Source organism: Bidens hawaiensis, unplaced genomic scaffold (genome assembly GCF_021521415.1).
Source record: "Bidens hawaiensis isolate Kalapana, Puna unplaced genomic scaffold, B.hawaiensis_p1.1 tig00024469_1, whole genome shotgun sequence".
Lineage (NCBI taxonomy): Eukaryota > Viridiplantae > Streptophyta > Magnoliopsida > Asterales > Asteraceae > Bidens > Bidens hawaiensis.
The window spans coordinates 229,237-252,019 of NW_027493868.1; the positions used below are offsets into that span (position 1 = coordinate 229,237).

The 22,783-nt window shown below is 35.7% G+C and overlaps 1 protein-coding gene and 2 pseudogenes across 3 annotated transcripts; all 3 read left to right on the plus strand.

The window, feature by feature from the left end:
• Positions 1 to 824: 824 nt before the first annotated feature.
• LOC143569412 (E3 ubiquitin-protein ligase RING1-like) lies at positions 825 to 1,619 on the plus strand. The gene has a single exon (XM_077055336.1). The coding sequence runs from the start codon at positions 825 to 827 to the stop codon at positions 1,617 to 1,619; it is 795 nt and encodes a 264-aa protein (XP_076911451.1).
• Positions 1,620 to 2,517: 898 nt separating this feature from the next.
• Positions 2,518 to 6,171, plus strand: LOC143569413 (putative glucan 1,3-beta-glucosidase A; annotated as a pseudogene). The gene is made up of 10 exons (XR_013141732.1): positions 2,518 to 2,593; positions 2,707 to 2,822; positions 2,888 to 3,007; positions 3,326 to 3,514; positions 3,603 to 3,761; positions 3,849 to 4,018; positions 4,349 to 4,495; positions 5,101 to 5,447; positions 5,519 to 5,711; positions 6,099 to 6,171. The product of XR_013141732.1 is annotated as a putative glucan 1,3-beta-glucosidase A (transcript).
• A 5,473-nt stretch (positions 6,172 to 11,644) lies between these two features.
• On the plus strand, positions 11,645 to 14,454 carry LOC143569393 (2-isopropylmalate synthase A-like; annotated as a pseudogene). Its single transcript, XR_013141730.1, has 9 exons — positions 11,645 to 12,341; positions 12,470 to 12,683; positions 12,778 to 12,858; positions 13,007 to 13,105; positions 13,721 to 13,807; positions 13,900 to 14,000; positions 14,133 to 14,166; positions 14,246 to 14,320; positions 14,413 to 14,454. The product of XR_013141730.1 is annotated as a 2-isopropylmalate synthase A-like (transcript).
• Positions 14,455 to 22,783: the final 8,329 nt, after the last annotated feature.

Sequence of the window (22,783 nt, forward strand, 5' to 3'; positions counted from 1 at the left end):
ATTTTTATCGACTTTGAACGCGTTTAACCAGCACTGTACGCGTTGACCGGTTTTGGACGCTGGACACGTTTACCAACTTCGAACACGTTAACCAGCGTCTGATGCGTTAACTGACATCTGACACGTTGTCGGATTCGGACGCATTAACCAACAATAGATGCATATTGTAATAAAAATATAAAACACATATAATGAAAAAGGTAAATAATAAAAAATGAGGATTGAAAAATTTTATGAACCTATACCGAGTTTACAAGTGTCGGATAATGTATATCAGTAATGATTAATATTTAGTTTATTATAAAAATATTTTTTTTTGCAATATTATGTTTTTTAATAAAATTTATATTTGTGTGTTTACAAAAAAAGCTAAACAATACTGTGTTTTTAGATTTTTTTAAATACTTATTTATTAAAAGTTATTAAGAAAAAACAATTTTAGTGTTAAAATTAATTAGTATGTAAACAAAAGAAAAAATAACTTATAATTTGAACCAATGCATGAATGACATGTGGGTACGGTGAAAGATAGCAAACTAGATTGTGGTAGCAAATGGTTTGGCTATTTATGATGAATTTTATAATATTTTTTTTTAAATAGTGTTTCAAACCAAATTAGTTTACTGGTTAAGGATGATGCATTTCCTAAAAGAAATCTATTTTTATTTGATTTATTTAATTACATTAAAAAAAAAATCTCTTCCTTAACGCGGAAACTCTTCCAAACACAGTCCACAAAGTCCCAGTGGAAGTACATCCTTCCTTAAAGTCACCACATTACTTTATGTTCTGAAACTCTTAACAATCTCCTCTGTCATCTTACAATGTCAAGTCTCCACAGAAAGACTCTACGAATCACAGTTCATGACCTCTGTAATCCTAAAGATGACTGCCACGATGATCATCATGAACACCGCTCCTTTTCGCTGCTCAAAGTCTTCACCATATGTGCTCTTGTTGCAACTTTCGGCTTCGTTTGCTACATCTTCGTGTCCAAAATATGCGGTGCCAGACGACGTAGGAGAATTATTATTATTAACACCCAACCGAATGCGAATGCAACTCCTCATCAAGATATGATCCATGAGGAACATGAACCAGACGTCGTGTTTCACCCGATTTGGTTGATTAACACGGTCGGTCTGGAGGAGTCCGTGATCGACTCACTGGAGATATTTAAATACAGAAAAGACGACGGTTTGATCGACTCCGACTGTCCTGTTTGTTTGGGCGTCTTTCAAGACGACGATCGCCTTCGGCTTTTGCCCAAGTGCGGTCACGCTTTTCACGTTGAATGTATCGGTACGTGGCTGCGATCGCACAAAAACTGCCCTTTGTGTCGAGCACCCGTGGTCAGTGTCGGTCAGACTGACCGAAATTCGGTTGAATCAAGTGCGGAGGAAGAAATCGGTACAAATGGTGGGGTTAGGGTGGAGCGTGATTTGGCAAACAATTGTAGCCGAAAACTAGAACCAATGAGGAGATCGGTTTCGATGGGGCCGGCTTGCTTTGTGGATCCGAGTGTCGAGCGTAGAGGATCGGGATCGAGTGCAAGCGTATATGGTCGAGGAATGAAGAGCTCTTCGTTCGGGCCGAGAATTGAACTAGAGGGAGTTTGAATTGAGTATACATGTTTATGTTAGCTATAGATTGATCAAAACAAACTAAGTGTACCTAAAGTGAAGTCAGAAAGTTATACTACTTTGGAAACATGTGTCATATTGTTTCCTATGATATATCTGGTCTCAACCATGAATTGGTATATACAAACAAAATGATTAATACTAAGTAAAAACATGTAAGCATTTAAGCCAACTAGCCAAGTGTTTTCTTATGAAGGAATAGTGCAAACATGAAGTTTGGAAACATGTGTCATATTATTTTCATTGATTGAGTAATTTGGGGCTTTCTTAGAATAATAATTAAAAATGTTTTGTGTACTTATGATTTATGATCCTATCACATGGTACATTATCATATATGTATTCAAATTAGAAATTTGAAAAACTAAGCGGAATGATAGCAAATTTGCTAATAAGAACAATTCCAGTCTAACAGAAAAGTAGTTTTGCCTAGCTAATGAACAGTTGAATGCGATTGCCATACACCAATAAGAATTTTATAAATTATTTTGAAACAACATAAATGAAAGTAAAATTACTTGGATTGTCATTCACAATGAATTCAAAACTACAAATGTTATTGGTGAAACAACATAGATGAAAGTTAGTAAAGTTACTTATATGTTAAAATGAAATTGCATAAAGTAAAAGTACAAGTATTTTTATTGGTTGCAATAAAAATAAGTTATTTTGTTCTTTGCTTCTTCTTCTTCTTGTCTACTTTTTGGATTCAAAAAATGCAATTGTTTAATTAGGAAACAGAGGTTGCTTCATGGTTGGATTTCAATTTCATGGTGTTTTCGGATTAACTAAGATTTAAGCAAAGAACCAATAACAGATTCTTCTCCATCTTTAAGGTACCAAAATTCTTGAAATTTTGTCACCATCAACTTTCATGGAATTCATTTTATGCAAATCAGTATTTGTTTTCTCACTCTCGGTCTGGTTGATCGTCTCTATTGCTTACTCAGGTTTGCTCTTTTGGCTCGTCATAGTTTTTCAAAATCGGGCTTGACTTGTTATTCTTTATTAATTATTTTTACTTGTATGTATACTTATTTTTGTATATATTTATACTGTGAAGTTGAAGGATTACGCAGGAACTCAAAGGTACGAGGAGTGAATTTGGGAGGATGGTTGGTTATAGAAGGTTGGATTAAGCCCTCACTGTTTGATGAAATTCCTAACACAGATATGATTGTGAGTTCCACTTAAGATTTCATTTCATAATTTTTTTCGAAAAGACATTATAACTATTTATTCAGGATGGTACAGAGGTCCAATTTAGATCAGTGACATTGCACAAGTACATTTCTGCGGAAAAGGGTGATGGCATGAAGCTTACCGTCGACAGAGATTCTCCGTCTTCATGGGAAACCTTTCGGGTATATTTGCACTCATTAAATACACGAATAATAAATTTAGACAAACTTACAGAAAACATCATTTACGTTTATACAAAATTTATGTTAAGCTTTTGTAGCATATTACGTTCTTTACACTAATTGTCATTTTCAAAAAAAAAAGTGACAGACTTTTTAATGACAGTTAGTGTAAAGGAGGTAATATGTTAGAAAAAGTTAGCATAAAGGATGTTAAGCATGATTTTTAAAGGTAAAACATAACGAACGTTTTTGAAAATGTGTCAAAATTTTATGAAATAATCTCAACATATGTTAATATCGATTTAATTGTTTGTGCAGTTATGGAGAGTTTCTAGTACAGAGTTTCATCTCCGAACATCTCAAGGAAATTTCATTACCTACGACACCAAAAACAACATCGTCTCCGCAACTGCAAGTACACCATCATTAACCGAAACATTCTACCTTGAAAGAAATGAAAGAGACAGAGTTCATATAAAACATGTAGCAAGTGGAAGCTATCTACAGGTTCATTCTCATCCTCATACAGTCATACATTTCTTTAGTTTAAATATTTAGCAATATTTTCTTTTATTTTTATTGTATTTGTGTTTAGGTTTCAACAACAAATGATATCACTGCAGACTATCATGGGGTTCCAGGGTGGGATGATAATGCAGCCACATTTGAGATGATAATTGTATCTAATGTAATCCATGGAGATTACCAGCTTGCTAACGGACTAGGCCACAATAAAGCCAAACAAGTTCTTACGGTAACATATGTTGTAACAAGCGTATATTTTTACAACCTTTTCATCATTAAACATCATCAGTATATTATTAGTTTGTGATAACTTCAGAGGCATAGAAACAGCTTTGTCACTTCACAAGACTTCAAGTTTCTGAACAAGCATGGGATAAATATGGTTAGAATCCCGGTTGGATGGTGGATAGCCTTCGATCCCGATCCTCCCGCCCCTTTCATTGGTGGGAGTTTAGAAGCTTTGGATAACGCATTCTCGTGGGCTCAGTAGGTCTTATTTTCACTTTCTCCTTTTTACAAGAGTGTTAAATTTTGTTAGTTTGTGTTCTATTAAGGAACATATATATAAAGAGTTGGCAGACTCTTACATGGACCAGCTTTGCAGAAGAAGCCAATATAGCAGAAAATGCTCAAAACTTCAAACTTAAAAAGGGCATAACGTGGGGCCGTGGGCTACAAATAGAGTTACGAGGACTTTGTAATCGTTTTAGGCATTCAGAATTTAATCAGTTTCTTCTTATTTGAGAATCATTTCTCTGTTTTTTGTTTCTTGCTAACGCTCTACGTTAGGTTCTCATTGGGCTTGTGTTAGTGTAGGTTATATGATATTAAGTGCATCATTGACCTACACGCGGCTCCAGGGTCTCAAAATGGCATGGAACATAGTGCTAATAGAGACGGTTCCACATCATGGCCAATGTATATTTCACAGACGTTGTATGCCATCGATATTTTAGCTTCCAGGTGCATGTGTTTATTTAATAAGTGAATGATCATGTACATAATTTTTTGTTCATTAATTTAGTTAAACAAACAAACATGAACACATGTCTCGTTCATTCATTTACGCTCCTTTATGTTCATTTCTTTATGTTTTTTGAGTTTGTTCATTTATATGTTCATTTAAAGTTTTTTTTTTGACCCGTTACAATTTAGTCTAGTTTTATGAATTAACATATCACCCGCTACAATTTATCTAGTTTTATTTTTTATTTTCTTTACCCTCTGTTATGCTTGTTCATCTATGTTCATTTCATTCATTCATTTGTGTTCATGATGCTTCTGTTTATACTATTAACAAGCGAACATAAACGAACATGAAGACACTTATTTTCTTAACAAGTGAACACAAACAAGAAAACCGCGTTCGTTTAATTGCTTGTATTTAACTGTTTATCTGTTAAAGTTAAATGAATGAACAAGAACATGCCCCGTTCATGTTTGTTCTGTTCATTTACAAGCAGCGTACGTAGGCGAATCTTGTTAATGGTAAAAGTATTGAACATGATTACAAAAACTATACATATCAAGATAATAATGCAAAAATAAAAAAGCATTTGCCTGCACAGGTATGCCAGACATCCAGCTATGCTAGGAATCGAGCTTCTAAACGAGCCATCGGCTGCAACTGTTCCACTCGTTGCCTTAATTTCATATTACAAACAAGGCTACCAAATCATCAGAAAATATTCTTCAACTGCTTATGTCATCATTTGTCAAAGAATCGGCAACGCAGATCCTCTTGAACTTTACGAAGCCGACATTGGCCCATCAAACCTAGTACTAGATTTGCATTACTATAATCTTTTTGACAACTACTTTGTTAACAAAACGGCTGCCGAAAACATCCAGTTTATTTTCAAGAACAGACAACCGCAGCTGCAAGCGTTCAATGATTCAAACGGGCCTCTTTTTTTATTGGTAAGTTTGTTCTCTCGCTCGTTATTATTGCGAATCTTAACTTTTATTATTACATATGTGAATGGGTTGTAGGCGAGTGGGTAAATGAGTGGAATGCAACCAACAGTACACAGTCAGATTATCAAGAATTTGGTGAAGCACAGTTACAAGTATATGATGATGCTTCATTTGGATGAGCTTATTGGACACTTAAAAATCCTGAGCTTCATTGGGATTTTGAGTGGAATATCCACAACAACTACTTAAAACTAAGTAAGATGTTCGTTTGTAAATTGTTAGTATTTATCAGAAATTGGACGGGTTGGGTTGGGTAACAGGTCATATCAGGTAATTTTTGTTCGAGTCAGAACCGGTCAGATTGGCTTGAATTCCTTTTGTCCAAATTTATATCAGTATTATTTTGTCATATATGATTACAGATATATTATAATTAATCATTTTTTGGATAACATGATTTAAGAGATTCTATGCATTAATAATAATACTTCTTCTTTTCCTATTTATTATTTATGCATAAGTAAATGAGTCGAAATTGTCACTGGCACTGAATGTGTTATCATGTTAAGCACATGCAACATGGATACAAAGTTTATAATTTTGGTACCTCATGCAACATGTTTGAAGATTTTAATGTTGTTTGATGTAGGTTACTCTCAGAAGACATCGTTATCTATGGGCTTATTGTGGCTGGGATTCGCTTGCAGCTTCTACCTTTATAGCATGTTATAGCCTTGGGCCACATGAGTAATTTTTTCTGTTGTATGGCTACGTTCCATCATGATCGAGTAATTTTTTAGCATGTTAAATATTTACAGAAAAGTAAAACTTTAAACAATCGAAAGTATAAAGTTACAATAAGGTGTTGAGACCCAACGGATTTTTAAGATAAAGTTACAATAAGGTATTGAGTATACATTCAATTCTAATATTTACAAATAGAATTGGTGTTTATGTACGAGTTAATTTTGCCTGATATGAAAAAATTAATGTTAACTTAAGTTTAGAGAGTTAGAGGTCAGTTTTTACCATCTATGTTAATTCAGCTTTAAGTCTGATCACCAACTGTTGATCAATGTGTTTGCATAAGCAATACTGCACTAGTTTGTGTTTGCTTCTTTAGTGTTTATAAGGTAAATTTTGGGTGATAAATACAAAATAACTAAGTCAATTACCAAAAAAAAAACCCCGAAAAGAATATGCATACATAACATATTTAGAACTAGGGATAATTACCCTGAAAACGAGTTCTGATAACTCGAAAGAATCCCATTTGACAATTTTTTTTAATTAATCAACGAAAAAATATTTAATTTTCTTTTCACACGACTCGACTTTTTGCATAGGTATAATGAACATTTACCTAACTACGCAAGTATTTGTAAATTTTACTATGCATGTTGTAATGCAAACGGTTGTTACGTCTATTTTAAAAGTCGAACGAAAGTTGCCATTGGGGACACTGTTAGCTACAGCTTGCCCGAGGAGGTTGGGCAACTTATTGCTGCTATAAGAGCCAATACCTAGGATTGGGGATGTTATCTTTTCTGGCTTTCAGCCCACAAGGCGACAATCATAACGATCTTGGACTTGCTACTTTGAATACTTTACATGAAATATATTGCATGCCTGCATTTGTGTTATCTATTTTCTAGCCATTTAGTTTCTATCAATTCCAGGGGGCTTCTTATGGTGCAAGACAATTAGAAGTAACAATGAACGAAATAGGAGAGAGAGCCTGTAATGCTTCTTTAGAAGAAGTGGGTCGATCGGTCTAGCCAAGTAATGTTCTTGTTCTTCATCGATAATTTTACAAGATCAACGCATTTATGCGACATTTAAAACTATTAGATATAATATACTAGTTAATTTTTATTTAACAATCTTTACTCTAACTAGAAGATATGATTTAATTAGGTTTCTATACAATTATCCTAGCTCATTGTACTTCATGCAAAGATGAGAAGATGCTTATTGGGCCATGTCTATTGAAATTTGAAACCCACAAATGAAGTAAAGCTCATGAAAGTTGGCCCACGTATCTCGAGTCCATAACAAATTGGGAATAGTATTTTATCATTATGAACCAAAATCGAATCATTAAAATTTATAATCGAACCGAGTAGGATGTTCATCATATTTTTTTAACATAAACGGACACAAATAGATTGTTGATGACAGATACTAGAAGTTAACAATTTATAAGACAATTTATTGAGACCGGTTTTCACACAAAAAGGAATGTTGTAAAGATAAATACGAAATCCTGTCTGAACTTCCATCAGGGGGCTTTTGTGCGCTTCTGTTGGCTCAATTGTTGTTTGGCCCAAGTGAAAAGCCCAACCCAAGAATTATTAGGGTTTTATTATATATGGTAATGTCTTGACTAGCAAGTTGTGTTAGTCTATATAAAACGAGTTATGGTTAGACATTAGAATATGAAGTTGATGCAACCAAGTTAGGGTTAATCAAGAGTCAAACCGAGTTAGGGTTTGAGAGTTGTAATTAGTTTTTTGAGTTAGATTTTCTGATTAATATAAACGAGAGTTAGTCGTTTGATTATCGATCTGGGACTTGAATTGGTATCAGAGCCAAGTTCAAGAAATCGATAATCGACTAAACCGACGCTGACGAAGAAGATCCTACCGCTGTTGTGTGAGTCAGGCACAACCTTGACGGGAAGAAGACCGCCACTACCTACACCGGGAAGAAACAGTGACGACGACCAAGTTCATAGGGTCGCCGTCCTCGCTTGCGTCACTGGGTTCTCATCACCAGTTCTAATTCAAGATTGAACAAGAAGATCTCATTCAGGTCCTCATCTAATCAAGCATAAAGTGTTGTTTGGTTTGCTTTTGTTCAAAGGAATAAGCGCAACCAAGTTTGGGTTGCTAAGGTTTTATTCTGGTTTACGTATTATGTGATTTTCTTTAATAAAGAATTGGTAAACGAGTACAAAAGTCAAGGATTAAAAAAAAAAGGGGTTGTTGGGACTTGAACAGGTTATATGAAAATAATTTAGAGAAAAGAAATAAAAATAAAGTGTGTTGCAATTAAAGTTGTACTTGGACACAATTATTTTTCCAATAGTTATTTGTGAACCAGTTTTGTGAGCAAGTTGGTTCGGTTCCGAAAAGTTGTTCGGAATCTTGTATTTGTTCCAAAAAAGTGGAGCAAGGGGGTTCGACGTCAATGGCAGGTGACGAAGAAAGACCGATAATCCAACCCAAAGCAAGTGGGGGGATATCACTGCAAGTTCTAAAGTTAAATGGAACAAACTACATCACATAGGCGATTTTGGTGGAAGCGATTTTGGACGATCAAGACCTATGGGAAGTTGTTCAACCAGAAGAGGGTGCGATTATTGATGCGAAGAAGAATAAAACGGCAAGATCGTTTTTGTTTCAAGTAGTGGATGGTGATATTCTTCTTCAGATCTCTCAATACAAGAATGCCAGAGAAATATGGACGGTTTTGAAGGCACGGTATGTCGGGGCCGAGCGAGTTCAAAAGGCTTGACTGCTAACTTTGAAAAGTGAATTTGAAAAACTCAAGATGGCGGAAAACGAGACTGTTGACGAGTTTGTAGGAAAAATAACAAGTATGGTTTCAAAGGCAACGAGTCTAGATCATGTGTTCGAGCAAGATGTCTTGGTGAAGAAGTTACTGGATACGGTTCCAAGGACAAATACTTCCAGCTCGTAGCCTCAATCGAGTAAAGCGTTGATCTTGATAGTTTGATGTTTGAAAATGCTATTGGAAGACTTAAGGCATTTGAGGAACGTCTACGAGGGAGAGAACGCACTTCAAATTCACAAGGTCAGTTACTTTTCAATCGATCGGAAAGTAGTTACAAAGGCAAGTCGTATGACAGTCCGGTAGTAGAGGTAAGGGTTGGCCGAGTTCACAGGGGCGTGGAAGAGGCTGTGAAACCGGAGGTCAAGATCGAGATGATGAGGATTAAGATGGTTGTGACAACCGAGATGGTCAACATCGTGGGTCAAGGTATACGGGTCAAAGAAGAACGAATGATTGTCAAAGGGGAAGAAAGGATAGATCACAGGTTCAGTGTTACCGTTGTGATGAGTTTGGTCACTTTGCGTCTATGTGTCCGAAACGTATGAAGAAAAAGGAAGAATCTAACTTGAACAAAGTTGATGATTTTGATCTATCTTTATTTATGATAAAAGGTGATCAAAAGACGGTTTTACTGAATGAAGATGGTGCGATTCCAAAGCGTTTCGAAACCGAGCCGATGGAGAAAGATGTTTGGTATCTCGACAACGGAGCATCGAATCACATGATGGGTAATAAAGCGTAATTTTATGAATTGAATGACCAAGAAACGGGAACGGTGAAGTTCAGAGATGAATCTTGTATTGATATTCGGGGAAAATGGTCGGTCTTAATTGAAGGGAAAACGGGGGAGCAGCGCCTGTTGACCGATGTCTACTACATCCCGAGCCTACAGTGCAATATCATAAGTCTTGGTCAAGCAACGGAAGGTGGATGCGAGATTCACATGAAACATGATTTGCTAACCATTAAAGATGATATAGGTAAGCTTCTGATGAAGGTGACAAGGACCAAGAACCGATTGTACAAGATTAGCCTCAAGATAACAAGTCCCGGTAAACGAGCTATCATTGGAATGAAGAATTTTGTAGGTCGGGATCTTCAAAGTATTGGACTAAAAGAAGACAAGCCGGTTATGAGTCAGACTCCAAAAGATCCAAGTTCCAAAATTCAAAGTCCAAAGAAGAGTGTTCAAGAAACTAAACACGTGGTCAAGAAAGTGATTCAAGCCCAAAAGAAGGCGTTGAATGATCAAACGAAGCAAGTGTTACTTCAAGCTAATTAAGTGGAGCACAAAGATCATTGCATGAGATCAAGACAAGCCTCGGGAGAATCAAGAAAAGGATGACAAGCGTGAAGCTAAAGATCCGCCAATTTCAAGTAGGAAACTAGGGGTGAGTCGGATACAACAATTGGGGGGGTGATTGTTGGCTCAATTGTTGTTTGGCCCAAGTGTAAAGCCCAGCCCAAGAATTATTAGGGTTTTATTATATTTGGTAATGTCTTGACTAGCAAGTTAGGTTAGTCTATATAAAACGAATTATGGTTAGACATTAGAATATGAAGTTGATGCAACCAGGTTAGGGTTCATCAAGAGTCAAACCAAGTTAGGGTTTGAGAGTTGTAATAAGTTGTTTGAGTTAGATTTTCTGATTAATATAAACGAGAGTTAGTCGTTTTATTCGTGTTGATTATCGATCTGGGACTTGATGTATTTGTATGTTGTATTTCTAAACTTTGTTTTTGTGTTATCTTTTTTGAGTTGTGTTATTTGCGATTTCGATACTAAATGTCTATCAGCACTACCGGTTAGATACTTACGGTACCGGTACCAAAAGTATAAATACCGAACTCAGTTTCAAATGTCTATTGGTACGGTACTGGTCGGATATGGTACCGGTATCAATATATACCAAATACTACCTTGCTATTCACCCTTTTTGCTTTGTTATATGTATAACTAGCTTTTATCTCCCGTATTACAAGGTTAATTTACATTATTCGTTTCTAATATTTATATATTATTTTGGATTTTAATTTTATTTATTGATTTGATGATAAAAAGGTTTCGCAAATATATGAGATGTTATAACCCGGTTTAAAAGCTTTCTGGTTTGATGAGACCCATGACCCGCTTATTTTTTTTTACTATAAAATTGTTTGTTAATTATAAATAATATCTTTTTAAAAAAATCAAATATTAACTTTTAGTATATCGAATTTTATAGGATTTTCATATCAAATATTTAGTGATATTGACTTTTAATTTAATGAGATGTTATAACCTTTTTAAGGGCTATCTGGGTTTGCTAAGACTCATACCCGTAAATTCGGGTCAAATAAATAAGAAACCTCCATTTATAAATAAAACAATATTTTTTTTAAGAAAGAAGACTTTCATATGACATACCGCACATGGATTATCCTTGCATGCGTGCTAGATACCAATCTAACCAAACTGTCATATAATATATATTTTGTTTTTAGGATAACCTTTAGATGTGATCTCATATTCTCATTCATAATGTCTGGCCTTTAAAATTAAATATTGGATCGATCGGTCAGGTTGATCATGAGAAAGCTATACAACAAACATGCGAGTCTGCCAATGTTTTCTGTGCATCTTTAGTTAGGTTGTGCTGTACAAAGAAACAATACATATATAGTAAATTAATATTAGATTTAAGTATTTAAATCAAATATTAGGTTTGGGTTATAGTAGTGAGCTTAAGTTATTTTGCCGATGCTAATGTCCTCAATTCGCTCACCACCAAGCCCCCAGCACCCGACCAGTAGGGTTTCGAAGTCGTCCCACCATCCAACCTACATCCCTAACCACATATCGGACCCTAAGTACGTTCGCATTCTTGACACCACTCTTCGTGATGGGGAGCAATCGCCGGGTGTCACATTGACACCAGAAGAAAAACTTGATATCGCTCGCCAACTTGCCAAATTGGGTGTAGATATCATTGAAGCAGGGTTCCCAGCAGCATCCAGATCCGAGGGTGAAGTTGATAGCGCAGGAGGTTGGAAATGTGACCACCACCGAAGAAGAAGAAGAAGGTGGTCATGTGCCTGTGATTTGTTGTCTAGCAAGGTGTACCAAGAAGGACATTGACATGGCATGGCAGGCTGTAAAATATGCAAAATATCCAAGGATATTGATGTTTATAGCTACAAGTGAGATTCATATGAAGTATAAGCTCAACATGACCAAAGTTGAAGTGCTTGAAAAGGCTAAATGTATGGTGCAATATGCCAAGAGTACTTTAGGGTGTAATGACATTCAATTTTGTGTAGAAGATGCTACAAGGTACATACATTATTATGGTTCCGAGTAGATCGATCCGGCCCTATATATATCGGGTCAAGAAAATACCAGAAATTTCAATACATTGTTTACTCATTTGCATTATCCTAAAAGTTAAAAGTTCTATTTAGATCCGAAAAAGAATTTTTATATGAGATCCTAGGCGAGGTTATTAAAGTAGGTGCAACAACTGTCGGTCTTGGTGATACCGTAGGCTACAACTTGCCTAGTGAGTATGGTCAACTCATTGCTGACATAAGAGCCAATACCCCTGGGGTTGAGGATGTTATTGTTTCTGCACATTGTCATAATGATCTAGGACTTGCTACTGCCAATACTTTAATGGTACGTAATTGCATATCTTATGCAGCTCATGTTGTGTTTTACCTTTGTGTATGTTTTACTTGATTAATTACTAGCTACGTGCTTGATTTCCAAGGGGGCTTCTTGTGGTGCAAGACAATTAGAAGTAACGATTAATGGAATCGGAGAAAGAGCTGGTAATGCTTCTTTGGAAGAGGTGGGTGCATCGATAAGTAATATTATTGTTCTTGATCGTTAATTTAACAAAAGCCATGCATGTCTCTATAATAAATAGTTGATTAATAGCACAAATGATATTAATGTACAAAAATTATTCTAATTGTACATTTGTTGAACGATTACAGGTGGTAATGGCTATAAAATGTAAAGGAGAGTTATTGGATCATCTTTACACAGGAATTAATACAAGACACATGATGATGACTAGCAAGATGGGTATGTGTGTGTTTATATATCGGAAAATTGGACCTAATGGTGTGTTTGGGATTCCTTATTTAAGGTAAAAAAGCCTTTTTGTGATAAATTGAAAAGGTCTTATGCTTTCTAATAAGGAGTTTCCAAAAAAGTGTTTGGATTAATATAAGACAATAAGTTGTTTTTTAAAAAGTGTTTGGTTTAACTTATTGATATAAAGGACTAAAAAGGATATTTTTCTATAAGTGAATAAGTTGGGTGGAATGGAACTTGGAAGGGTGTAATGGATATTCTAATCTTATAAGGAGATAAGTTATCAAACTCCAACTTATTGAAAACTCTTATTTTGACTTTGTTGATAAGGAGATTTGGAAAAAGTCTTATGTGTTCTCAAACACTTTTTTAATACAAAAATGACTTATTCAACCATCATAAGTCATAAGGAGAGGAAAATAAGGAATCCCAAACACACCCTAAATAGTCCAAACTATTAACAACCAATCAATATTAATCTCTACTAACCATCTAACCGGTTAAATCACAACTTTCAATTTGTTACCAGTATATAACAATCTCATACTAACAGATTGTTAACTCCATTTATTTCTGATGACGTGGCGTATGATGTGGCAACGTTTACTTAGGTGGAAGAACACACTGGGATGCAAGTTCAGCCACACAAGGCTATTGTTGGTGCTAACGCTTTTGCTCATCAAAGCGGAATTCATCAGGTGTTTGGTCATTAACACTTAAACGAGCTTCAATTATATATACTTACCAATGCATGCATGCATGCTTAATGCTTTCTGATATATATTTATAGGATGGTATCCTAAAGAACAAAAGCACATATGAATTCATGTCTCCAGAAGATATTGGACTTCATCGATCTAACGAGTTTGGACTTACATTTGGAAAGCTTAGGCTATTTGTTCTATTGATCAATTTAAATTGTTTTTATCCAAAGATAATGCATTTGTTTGTCACCTAGCTAGCTAGCCCTTGCCCTTCAATAGAAAAATTATTTTTATCTATTCAATATCGTTATACATGCAGCGGAAGTCATGCTTTGAAAGTGAAACTTTTTGAGGTAACCAACTCATTGATCCACAAGTGATAAGGCAACCAACATTTTAATGTTTCTTCTTTTTCGTTGTACACACATGCAGCTTGGTTATGACTATGACGGGGAGGAACTTAACGATCTCTTTTCACGCTTTAAATCATTAGCTGAAACAAAGAAGGTATCTATAGTTGTGTTTTTGGTATCAAGTGTTTAACCTTATCCATGCAAGAACTTTTGGGCATCCTTAATAATCTATGTATGCCCTTGCAGGTTATCACTAATGATGATCTAATAACGTTGGCTTCAAACTAAGATATCACGCATGTGTATTCTCCTTCGCTGCTTGTATGTCTATGTTCATACTAATAATGTTTGGCATCTTTAATCCATGGAGTTAATAAAAATACACATAAATACGTAATGACGTTTGAGGGTAAGGAAGGATTGTATGGGATGTTTGGTGGCAAACGGTTTAGAACTTAAATTAAATTGTTTCAATGAGTCTTTTCGGTATAATTTACTGAATGGAAACCTAGATAACATTTCGAGGCATTGAATAAACTCACATGCTAGATTTCTGGCCATGGACTCAAGAATCGTATTCTGTTTTTTGGTGGTCACCCCCTTTTTGCGACAATAAAGCATTAGGTCCATAGTATATACTCTTTTAAAGATGCTCATCAAGTTGGGAACTAATTAAGTTGATAATGAAAAGAATCTTGCCGTTCAAATGGCCACTCAATTAACATAGCATATAAATAGGCAGCTTTATTCATGGCAAAAGACAACATAGCTTGAAGGGTGGTTCTTAGATGAAGAGAAGTCTTCTTGTTTGGTAGCCAAGGGCGACATGCTACACTTGCCAGTCAGCCCATGACCGGCTTACTTGACGTACATGATCTTCTTGCTCATGGTTAGGTCTTTTCTTCTAAGATTTTCAGTTCTAGATTACTAGCCAGAAGATACTTGAAACATGTGTTTGTAGGTTCAAAGATTTTATTTAGTGTGTACATAATTAGCTATGAGACTAGGGTATAGTACCACCAATTTCCCACTTAATATTTGTTCTTCTCATTTCTTTTTCTTTATGTACGTTCTTTTCCACGGAAACCGTCTAGGGATCCATTGATGTAGTCTCCGAGGGCAAATTATGGATTTCGTTCCTTAACTTTAAAAGTTGTAGATTTACTCCCCAAGTTACCAAGTACCTTTTTTCTGTTTAATTTAGTACTCTTTTTGTTCTATATATTATTTGTATTTATTTGGTATTGTTAAACATGAAATGGAAGCCATGCATTGAAAGTGAAGCTTTTGAGGTAACCAAACTTATTAATCAGCAATTGATCAGGTAACCAGCACTTTAACGCTTCTTGTTTCTCGGTGTTCACGCCGCTTGTTGTGACTATGATGGGGAAGGTACCTATAGCAATGTTTTTCATGGTATCGAGTGTTTAGCGGCAATATATAACAGCCTTTACCGTCCACAAAAGAATTTCGGACATCCTTAACTAATCTATGTCCCTGCAAGTTATCACTGACTATGATCTAATAGCATTGGTTTCAAACTAAGATAGCACAAATGTGTATCTATGTTCATACCAATGTTTGGTATTCTAATCCCTAAAGATAACAAAAATAATAAACATAATTAAATACCTAATGATATGTAAGGGTAACAAGAACAAAAATTAATTGTTCCAATGCTTGGGGAAGTAAAACAAAACTGAAATGATTTTTGACTGAATTAACTTTTAACTAATGTGAAATTAATGAGCATATAATTGCGATTGTGACAATGAGTGATTTAGCTAATGCATGTGAAATTGAGGAGCAAATACTTGTGGTTGCGACTACGAGTGATTTGGCCGAACTAATTAAGAACTTAAAGATGAGAAAGGATTGGGGGTGGTGGGAATGCTCTCGGGTGGGATTGTGGGTGGGTTCGGCCCCGCCAGGGACACCACCCGAGTTGGCTCTGCCTGAAGAAAAGCCACCCCGTTCGGCATGGTTACCAATCCCGGAATCTAGTAAGAACAAAGAATAAACTGGTCCTAGCGAGGTGGAGCAGGAAGGATGGTGAAAGATGTGTGTGAATAGCATCCCGTGGGCCCAATGAAAAGAGCACTTCGAGCACTCTTATACTGAGAAAGGATGGACAAAAATTAATTTCCATGTTTAAAATGTAACAAAATGTGTTATGCTGAAATACCACAAGTTATGCAACTACTTATTTTACATGGTTGTGTATTTGTTGTGGAGTTACATAGTAATGCAATTTGTTGTTTGGATATCTTGAAGTCAGTTAAAAGAGGGGTGTAACTCTGGTCATTAAGATTTATACCATTACCCGCATCACTTACTTTTTCCTTTTTTTTATTTTTCTTTTAAATTTAAACAATAATATTAATTAAATTAGATGAGCAGAACTAGTTTCAATTGTGTCGCGTTGACGGATTGTGGTTGAAATGTGCAACCCGAACCCTCGTCATACCATTATTCGTGTCAAAGATTTTAACCTTAACCTGTACACATAAATATTCGGATCGACCCGGAAACGACCCAATTTACTCATTTATAAAAAAATTAATTTTTTTTTAAAACAAAGTGGTTATGATTTAGAGTTGATAGAGTAAACGAGTAATATGAATTCATTTTTTATAAAAATAATAAAAATCTTGAAAATTGATTGAAAATTGCGATAGTATATTCAGAAAAATGAAAATAGGAAGAAAAAAAAAGAAAAATATAAATAACGAATTTTCTTTTTAATACTTAAACAGGTCAACGAGACAACTCTTTTTTATATGGGTCAACCCGAACCCGGCTCATTTATAAATGGGTCGTGTTAGTCAATCCAAAACCTGCTTTTTCCTTGTCGAGTTCAGGTCACGTCAACAGTTGTCGCCCCTACGTAACAGTGACCTGACCAGATGTTCACCTATGTAATAGTGACCTATCGAGTTCAGGTCATGTTACACGCCATTTTTGTGGGGCATACAACAAAGACAAGCATATTTGTGGTTACGCACAATGATTTATCGAATTAGACAGAGATTTCAGCATTGGAATTGAGATTTAAAGAACTGTGAATGTACCGATGGTGTTTATTTTAATCGCCTCCATTGTTTCTGTATATTCGATCGAGAGAGCCCCGGACAGGGAAAACATTGGCCAATATATTAAAAGCCAATTCCTACATGAACCCAAGTAATAATCACATTTACCTTTACACTTGAGCCCAAGCAAATAATTAGTTAAAACCAAGCATAAAATCCAATACAGGGCCCACTTTTTTTATTCGATTTAAAATTCGATCTTTTTAATAACAACCAATGAATATAACCCAACTATCTTGGCAACTAGAGGTGCACAAAATACCCGGTTTTGGACCCCACACAGAACCGGTTCCTACCCGTGCCCGACTCGTGGGTAGGACCTGGCATAGGATCTCTCCCCAAAGCCGTACCCGGAACCAGAAATACCCGGTCAATACCCGACCCTACCCAGAAAACCCAGTCAAATACCCGACTATACCTGGAACTGGTTCCTACCCAACCCGGGTTTGAGTTTTGTTGACCATACCCAGTTCCGGTTCCTGAAAATACCCGGTTTGTGCACCTCTAATTGGTAACCCTATGGCAAAAGCGCTCGCGTTTGTATTTAGCATTGTTGGATAGTCCAAGCCCATCAATTCTTCTAATTCCATGGTGATAAACACGATTGAGATCGGATTCAAACAAGCAATGTAAGCCCAAATCTTTACTTGCTAGTTGAGTTAAAGCTCCAGCTTCCAACTCATTTAAAACCCAACACAATTTTGGGTAAGAAACGGAATCCACAGCAGCCAGATTCAACGAGAATCTTAAATTTTCAAGATTAAGTGCTGAAAACAGTGAGCCCATCTCATATCTCAACTGTTATTCATAGTCAACATCGTAATTGAACATGTTTGGTTCCATAAAAAGGTTAATATTATGAAATGTGCATCTTATATATTTTAACAAGTTAGAAATAATTGGTGATTGCTTAATATAATTATCTATTTTTGAATGCCTGGGGCTGTAAACGATCCGAACCGATCTGGACAAGGCCATGTTCAATCTCATTCGTTAAGCTTTTATCGGACAAGTTAACGGTTCACAAAAACCTAACCGAATGAAATTTTTTGGTCCCTTTTGTTCATGAACGGTATACGAACACAAACAATGTTTTATTTGATTTGTTAAGCGAGAATGGTCATTGGCAATGGTTCAGTCCGGCTACCAAGTTCGTGCTTTTCTTTTTGGCACTCATATGCATATGTTAAGTTGCATATGAATTAATTACATAATACTCATGTATTATGTATATTTTTGTAAATCAGTTATCAGTTTTGTGTAAATCTATACGTTAAGTTAGAAAAGTCATTAAAAGGTTTTGAAAATCTTTAATGAGCAAACACAATTGAAGAACATGGCTTTTATTCGTGCTTGTTCATTTACTTAATTGAACGAAAATCCTCGTTTATGTTCGTTCGTTTATGAATGCCAATCATGAAGATTCAGTTTGTCTAGGTTACATTAAATGCCAATCTGGTTACTTAACTCAAAAAATATAAATATAACAGAACCAATTTTGCCCGTTATCTTAAGATTATATATCTTTGTTTTTACTTTGGAGGATACCAAATAAGGGTTGAATCTGATATTTCGTAGGCTTTGTTAAAAGCGCAAGGGCATTTTGGTCATTTTACAATTTTCAAGCAAGTTTGCCCTGTTCTTCGAGCGCTCGATCAGTCATCGGTGAGCTATTACGTGGCAGTAATCAGCATAAACGTAATCAAATTGACACTTGGGTGGCCTAAAATGTTGTTTAGAAATTTAATCAAGTCAAAAGATTTTAATATGAAATGGGATGTCATCACTCATCAGAACTGCTTTGACTTATTGGAAGAAGTTCAAGATATTAGAAGCCAATATCTATATATTAAAAGAAAATGTACATTAATGACTCCTTATGTGTAGGAATTTTACAAAGAACTATCTTGGAGAGTGTGGGTTGTATATGGTTCAATCGTTCAGAAGCAAAAGATCATGCGAATGTAGCTAAAAAAGTATGTCAAATATTACGGGTCGATTTTTATTATGCCCTTGTATTCTCTAAAGTGCTGTAACATACAGCAGCTTGCAATTTTTAGATTAAGAGAGCATGTTGAAGGGAACTTACGTGAATAATCATTACGCTGTTATGTTCAGAAAGGTACATAATTTCTTGAATATCACACGCATTATAAGTATGTTGTGTATGGATATTATTTAAATATGTAAATTACCATTCAGTAAACAAACAGAAAAAATTTATCGACCCAAATTTAGTTTATATTAGTTAGCCAAAAACCACTTAGACATTACATTTGGGTAAATAGCTTTAATCTATTTATTTATCGAATGGTAATTTAGATGTTAAACAGTATCCTTACATCGAACTTAAATTGTGTGCATATTTAGAAAATTATGTACATTTTTGGAATTAATAGTGTATTAATTATTCATGCAAGTTCCTTCAAGAAATACGAGATAATTCTCTTAACCTGTAATTTGAAAGCCGTGTATGTTACAACATTTAGAGAATATACTGACAATAAATATTTAAAAACCAACTCCTAAATATTTTACATGCTTTTTAGCTGCAGTTTCACAATCTTATGCTTCAGAATTTTTGAATCATATTGATGTATCTAAGAACCATTCATTGTGAAAATAATGTATGCATAGCCACCAAAGTATTAAAAACCCAAATTTCAAAACCTCAGTTTAGGCCCCTTATGTATCAACTTGATTTGGTTTATGCCACAAACTTGCTTGAGAATTGTAAAATGACCAAAATGCCCCCCTCTCCACACACTTACACTTTTAGAAAAGCCTTAGCTTTGGCCTTTGGGTTTACAAACAATTTTTCAACCTATATCAAGAGCATTTATGTCATTATGCTTTTTGAGGGTATTTTCATCATCCCACAATTTTTTGGCCAGAAATATAGAAACCACATATGATACTTGGGTGTCCTATAATACTATTTTGATGGTTAGGCACTTAGGCGATTTTAATATAACCTTTTGAATACTCGGGTAGATGATATACACATCATCCTTAGCTTTCTATATCATAGTCTGCCTCCATAATGGCCCTCCTATTATTTGCTTAATTTTAGCATATATCATATGAACTAAGGGGGTGTTTGGTAGAGGGATTTGATTGGGGAAAATTAAATTAGAAATATTTCTTTTGTTTGTTTTCCACTTTTCATTTCTATTTCTCTTTCTATTTCTCTAAAACTAGAGAATTCCATTTCTCTTTAAAACAAAGAGAAATCCATTTCTTAGCAGCCTCCTCATAGCATGTCACCACCTCGTCTCCGGCCACCACCTCGTCTCCGACCACCACCCCGTCTCCGGCCACCACCTCGTCTCCGACCACCACCCCGTCTCCGGCCACCACCCCGTCTCCAGCCGCCACCTCGTCTCCAAGTCTGCAACCGCCACCCCGTCTCCGCCGTTCGCAGTGGTGAACACAGAGATGGTAACCGGTTGTAGGTTGCAGGTGGTACGGGTGAACGGAGATTAGGGTTTCAAGTGGTGGTTCGTGGTAGGTTAGGGTTTTCAGATGGTCGGGTGATTGTGGTCGCAGGTGGGTGACAGTGGTGGTGGAAATCGGCGGTGGTCGCAGGTGGCTTCTGATTATCATCATCATCATCGCCACCACAACCACCACCACAAAATCTCCAAAGAGGCAGTGATAACAGATCTGAGCCTCCCTTTTCTATATCTTATGTTCCAAAAATTTGAATCTTTTTAATTTCTTGTGTACTGTGGTTGAAGAAGGGGATTTGGTGGCGGCAGCCGGTGGTGGTGGGCTGTGGTTGAAGAAAGGCCTGTGGTGGTGGTGCTGGTGGTGTGGGGCTGTGGTGGTGGGGCTGGTGGTGGTGGTGGGGCTGCGGTGGTGAGTGGTGTCAGGTTGGGTGGAGGTGGGGTTGGGTATGGAAGAGCTCTCTGTTTATTTTCTCGTGTACCAAACAAGAGAAATGATTCTCATTCTCCATACCAATTCTCTTTCTCTACAATTCCATTTCCATTTCTATTTTCTCTCATTTTCCATTCTCTGTACCAAACACCCCCTAACATTAATGTTCTGTCTAACTAACATTCATGCATTATAAATGTGCAAGCATAGATGCACCGTATGACTTTCGGCCCGTTTCACTTTAGACATGTTTTATTAGAAAAAACAATAGTACTGCCACCTATACATTTACATGAAACAATCGAAACGACCCAAGTCATATCATCCTTGTAGCTTTGTTACAAGGTTGGTCTATTTCATATCAATATAAGGCCATTAAACAAATAGCTTTGACATTGTCTTCCTTGATAAACATCTCTCTCCAACTTTTGGACCAGAGGATAGGAACAAACACAGTAGGTATCAGTCCAAACCATTCAATTTTTTAATATAAGATAATCCCATTTTCATTCTTTTTTTTTTCAATATCTTTTTTATGAAAAAAATAGTGGGATTTTAAGAAAACATCACTGCCAGCACTCTAGACAGGAAATGGGCCATGATGGTAACTTGTGAAGTCTGACTAGTTACAAGGTTTTTTTTTTTTTTTTTTTTTTGGCATATTAGTTTGGCAACATGCGTTTAATACATAACACATATAGTTTTGTCAACTATTGTGATTAGTTTGTCATGTATGAAAAAGTTGTCACTTGTGAAAAATTGTGTTAATTTGTAGCTCAAAATTAGCATAAAACAGTTTGTGTTTTGTGAGAAATGTGTTGAAGTGTGCAGATTGGTTGCTTGTTTTGTGGTGGAAGGGATGCTTGCACATCAAGTAATATCATTATGCTTTGCTTTAATACACATTACATGTGAATTGTGGATTCGAATTTATCATTTTACCCTTGGTGTTCAAATGGTAATCTAATCATAGATGTAAGCATCTGGTGGATCTAGTCTGTGAGAGATCTAAGTTGGTAGGATCCAATATTTTGCACTCATTATTTATTGGTGCAATATCTATGTATGCATATAATAAGGGTGTTCATAAACCGTTAAACCAGACCGAGATTTATGCGATTTGGCCAATGTGATAATAGAAGGCAGAGAAGGATGCTTGTTAAGGTGAAAGAAAAAGACATAAAGTGAGGAAAGAGAGTGATTTGTACCTATATGAACTATGATAATTATTGACAGCTGGTAAATGGACCATTCATAATCATATCATAATTGATTATAAACAAATGAAACCCCACATGAAAACATCTTCAATCAATCTGCCCTAACTATTCCCTTTTTTTATACCTTTTGTTTTTCTTTCTTTTCTTCTCACTTAATCATGGAAACATCTACAATCAATCTTCCCTAATTCAATGTCGGATACCTTACCTTCTATCAGTTAGAGAAACCAAGATGGATAATCGTGTATGAATCTTCGATCTAGAGGATTGCATGTTTAACGACCATGTTTGGCGGTCGTTTGATATTTTCTACCGAATTATTAACTTTAGATCAATTTAATGTCAATGTCACATTTCTTTTATTATTATTATTATTATTATTATTATTTAAAAGTGTTACTAAATACTAACTACCAATCTACC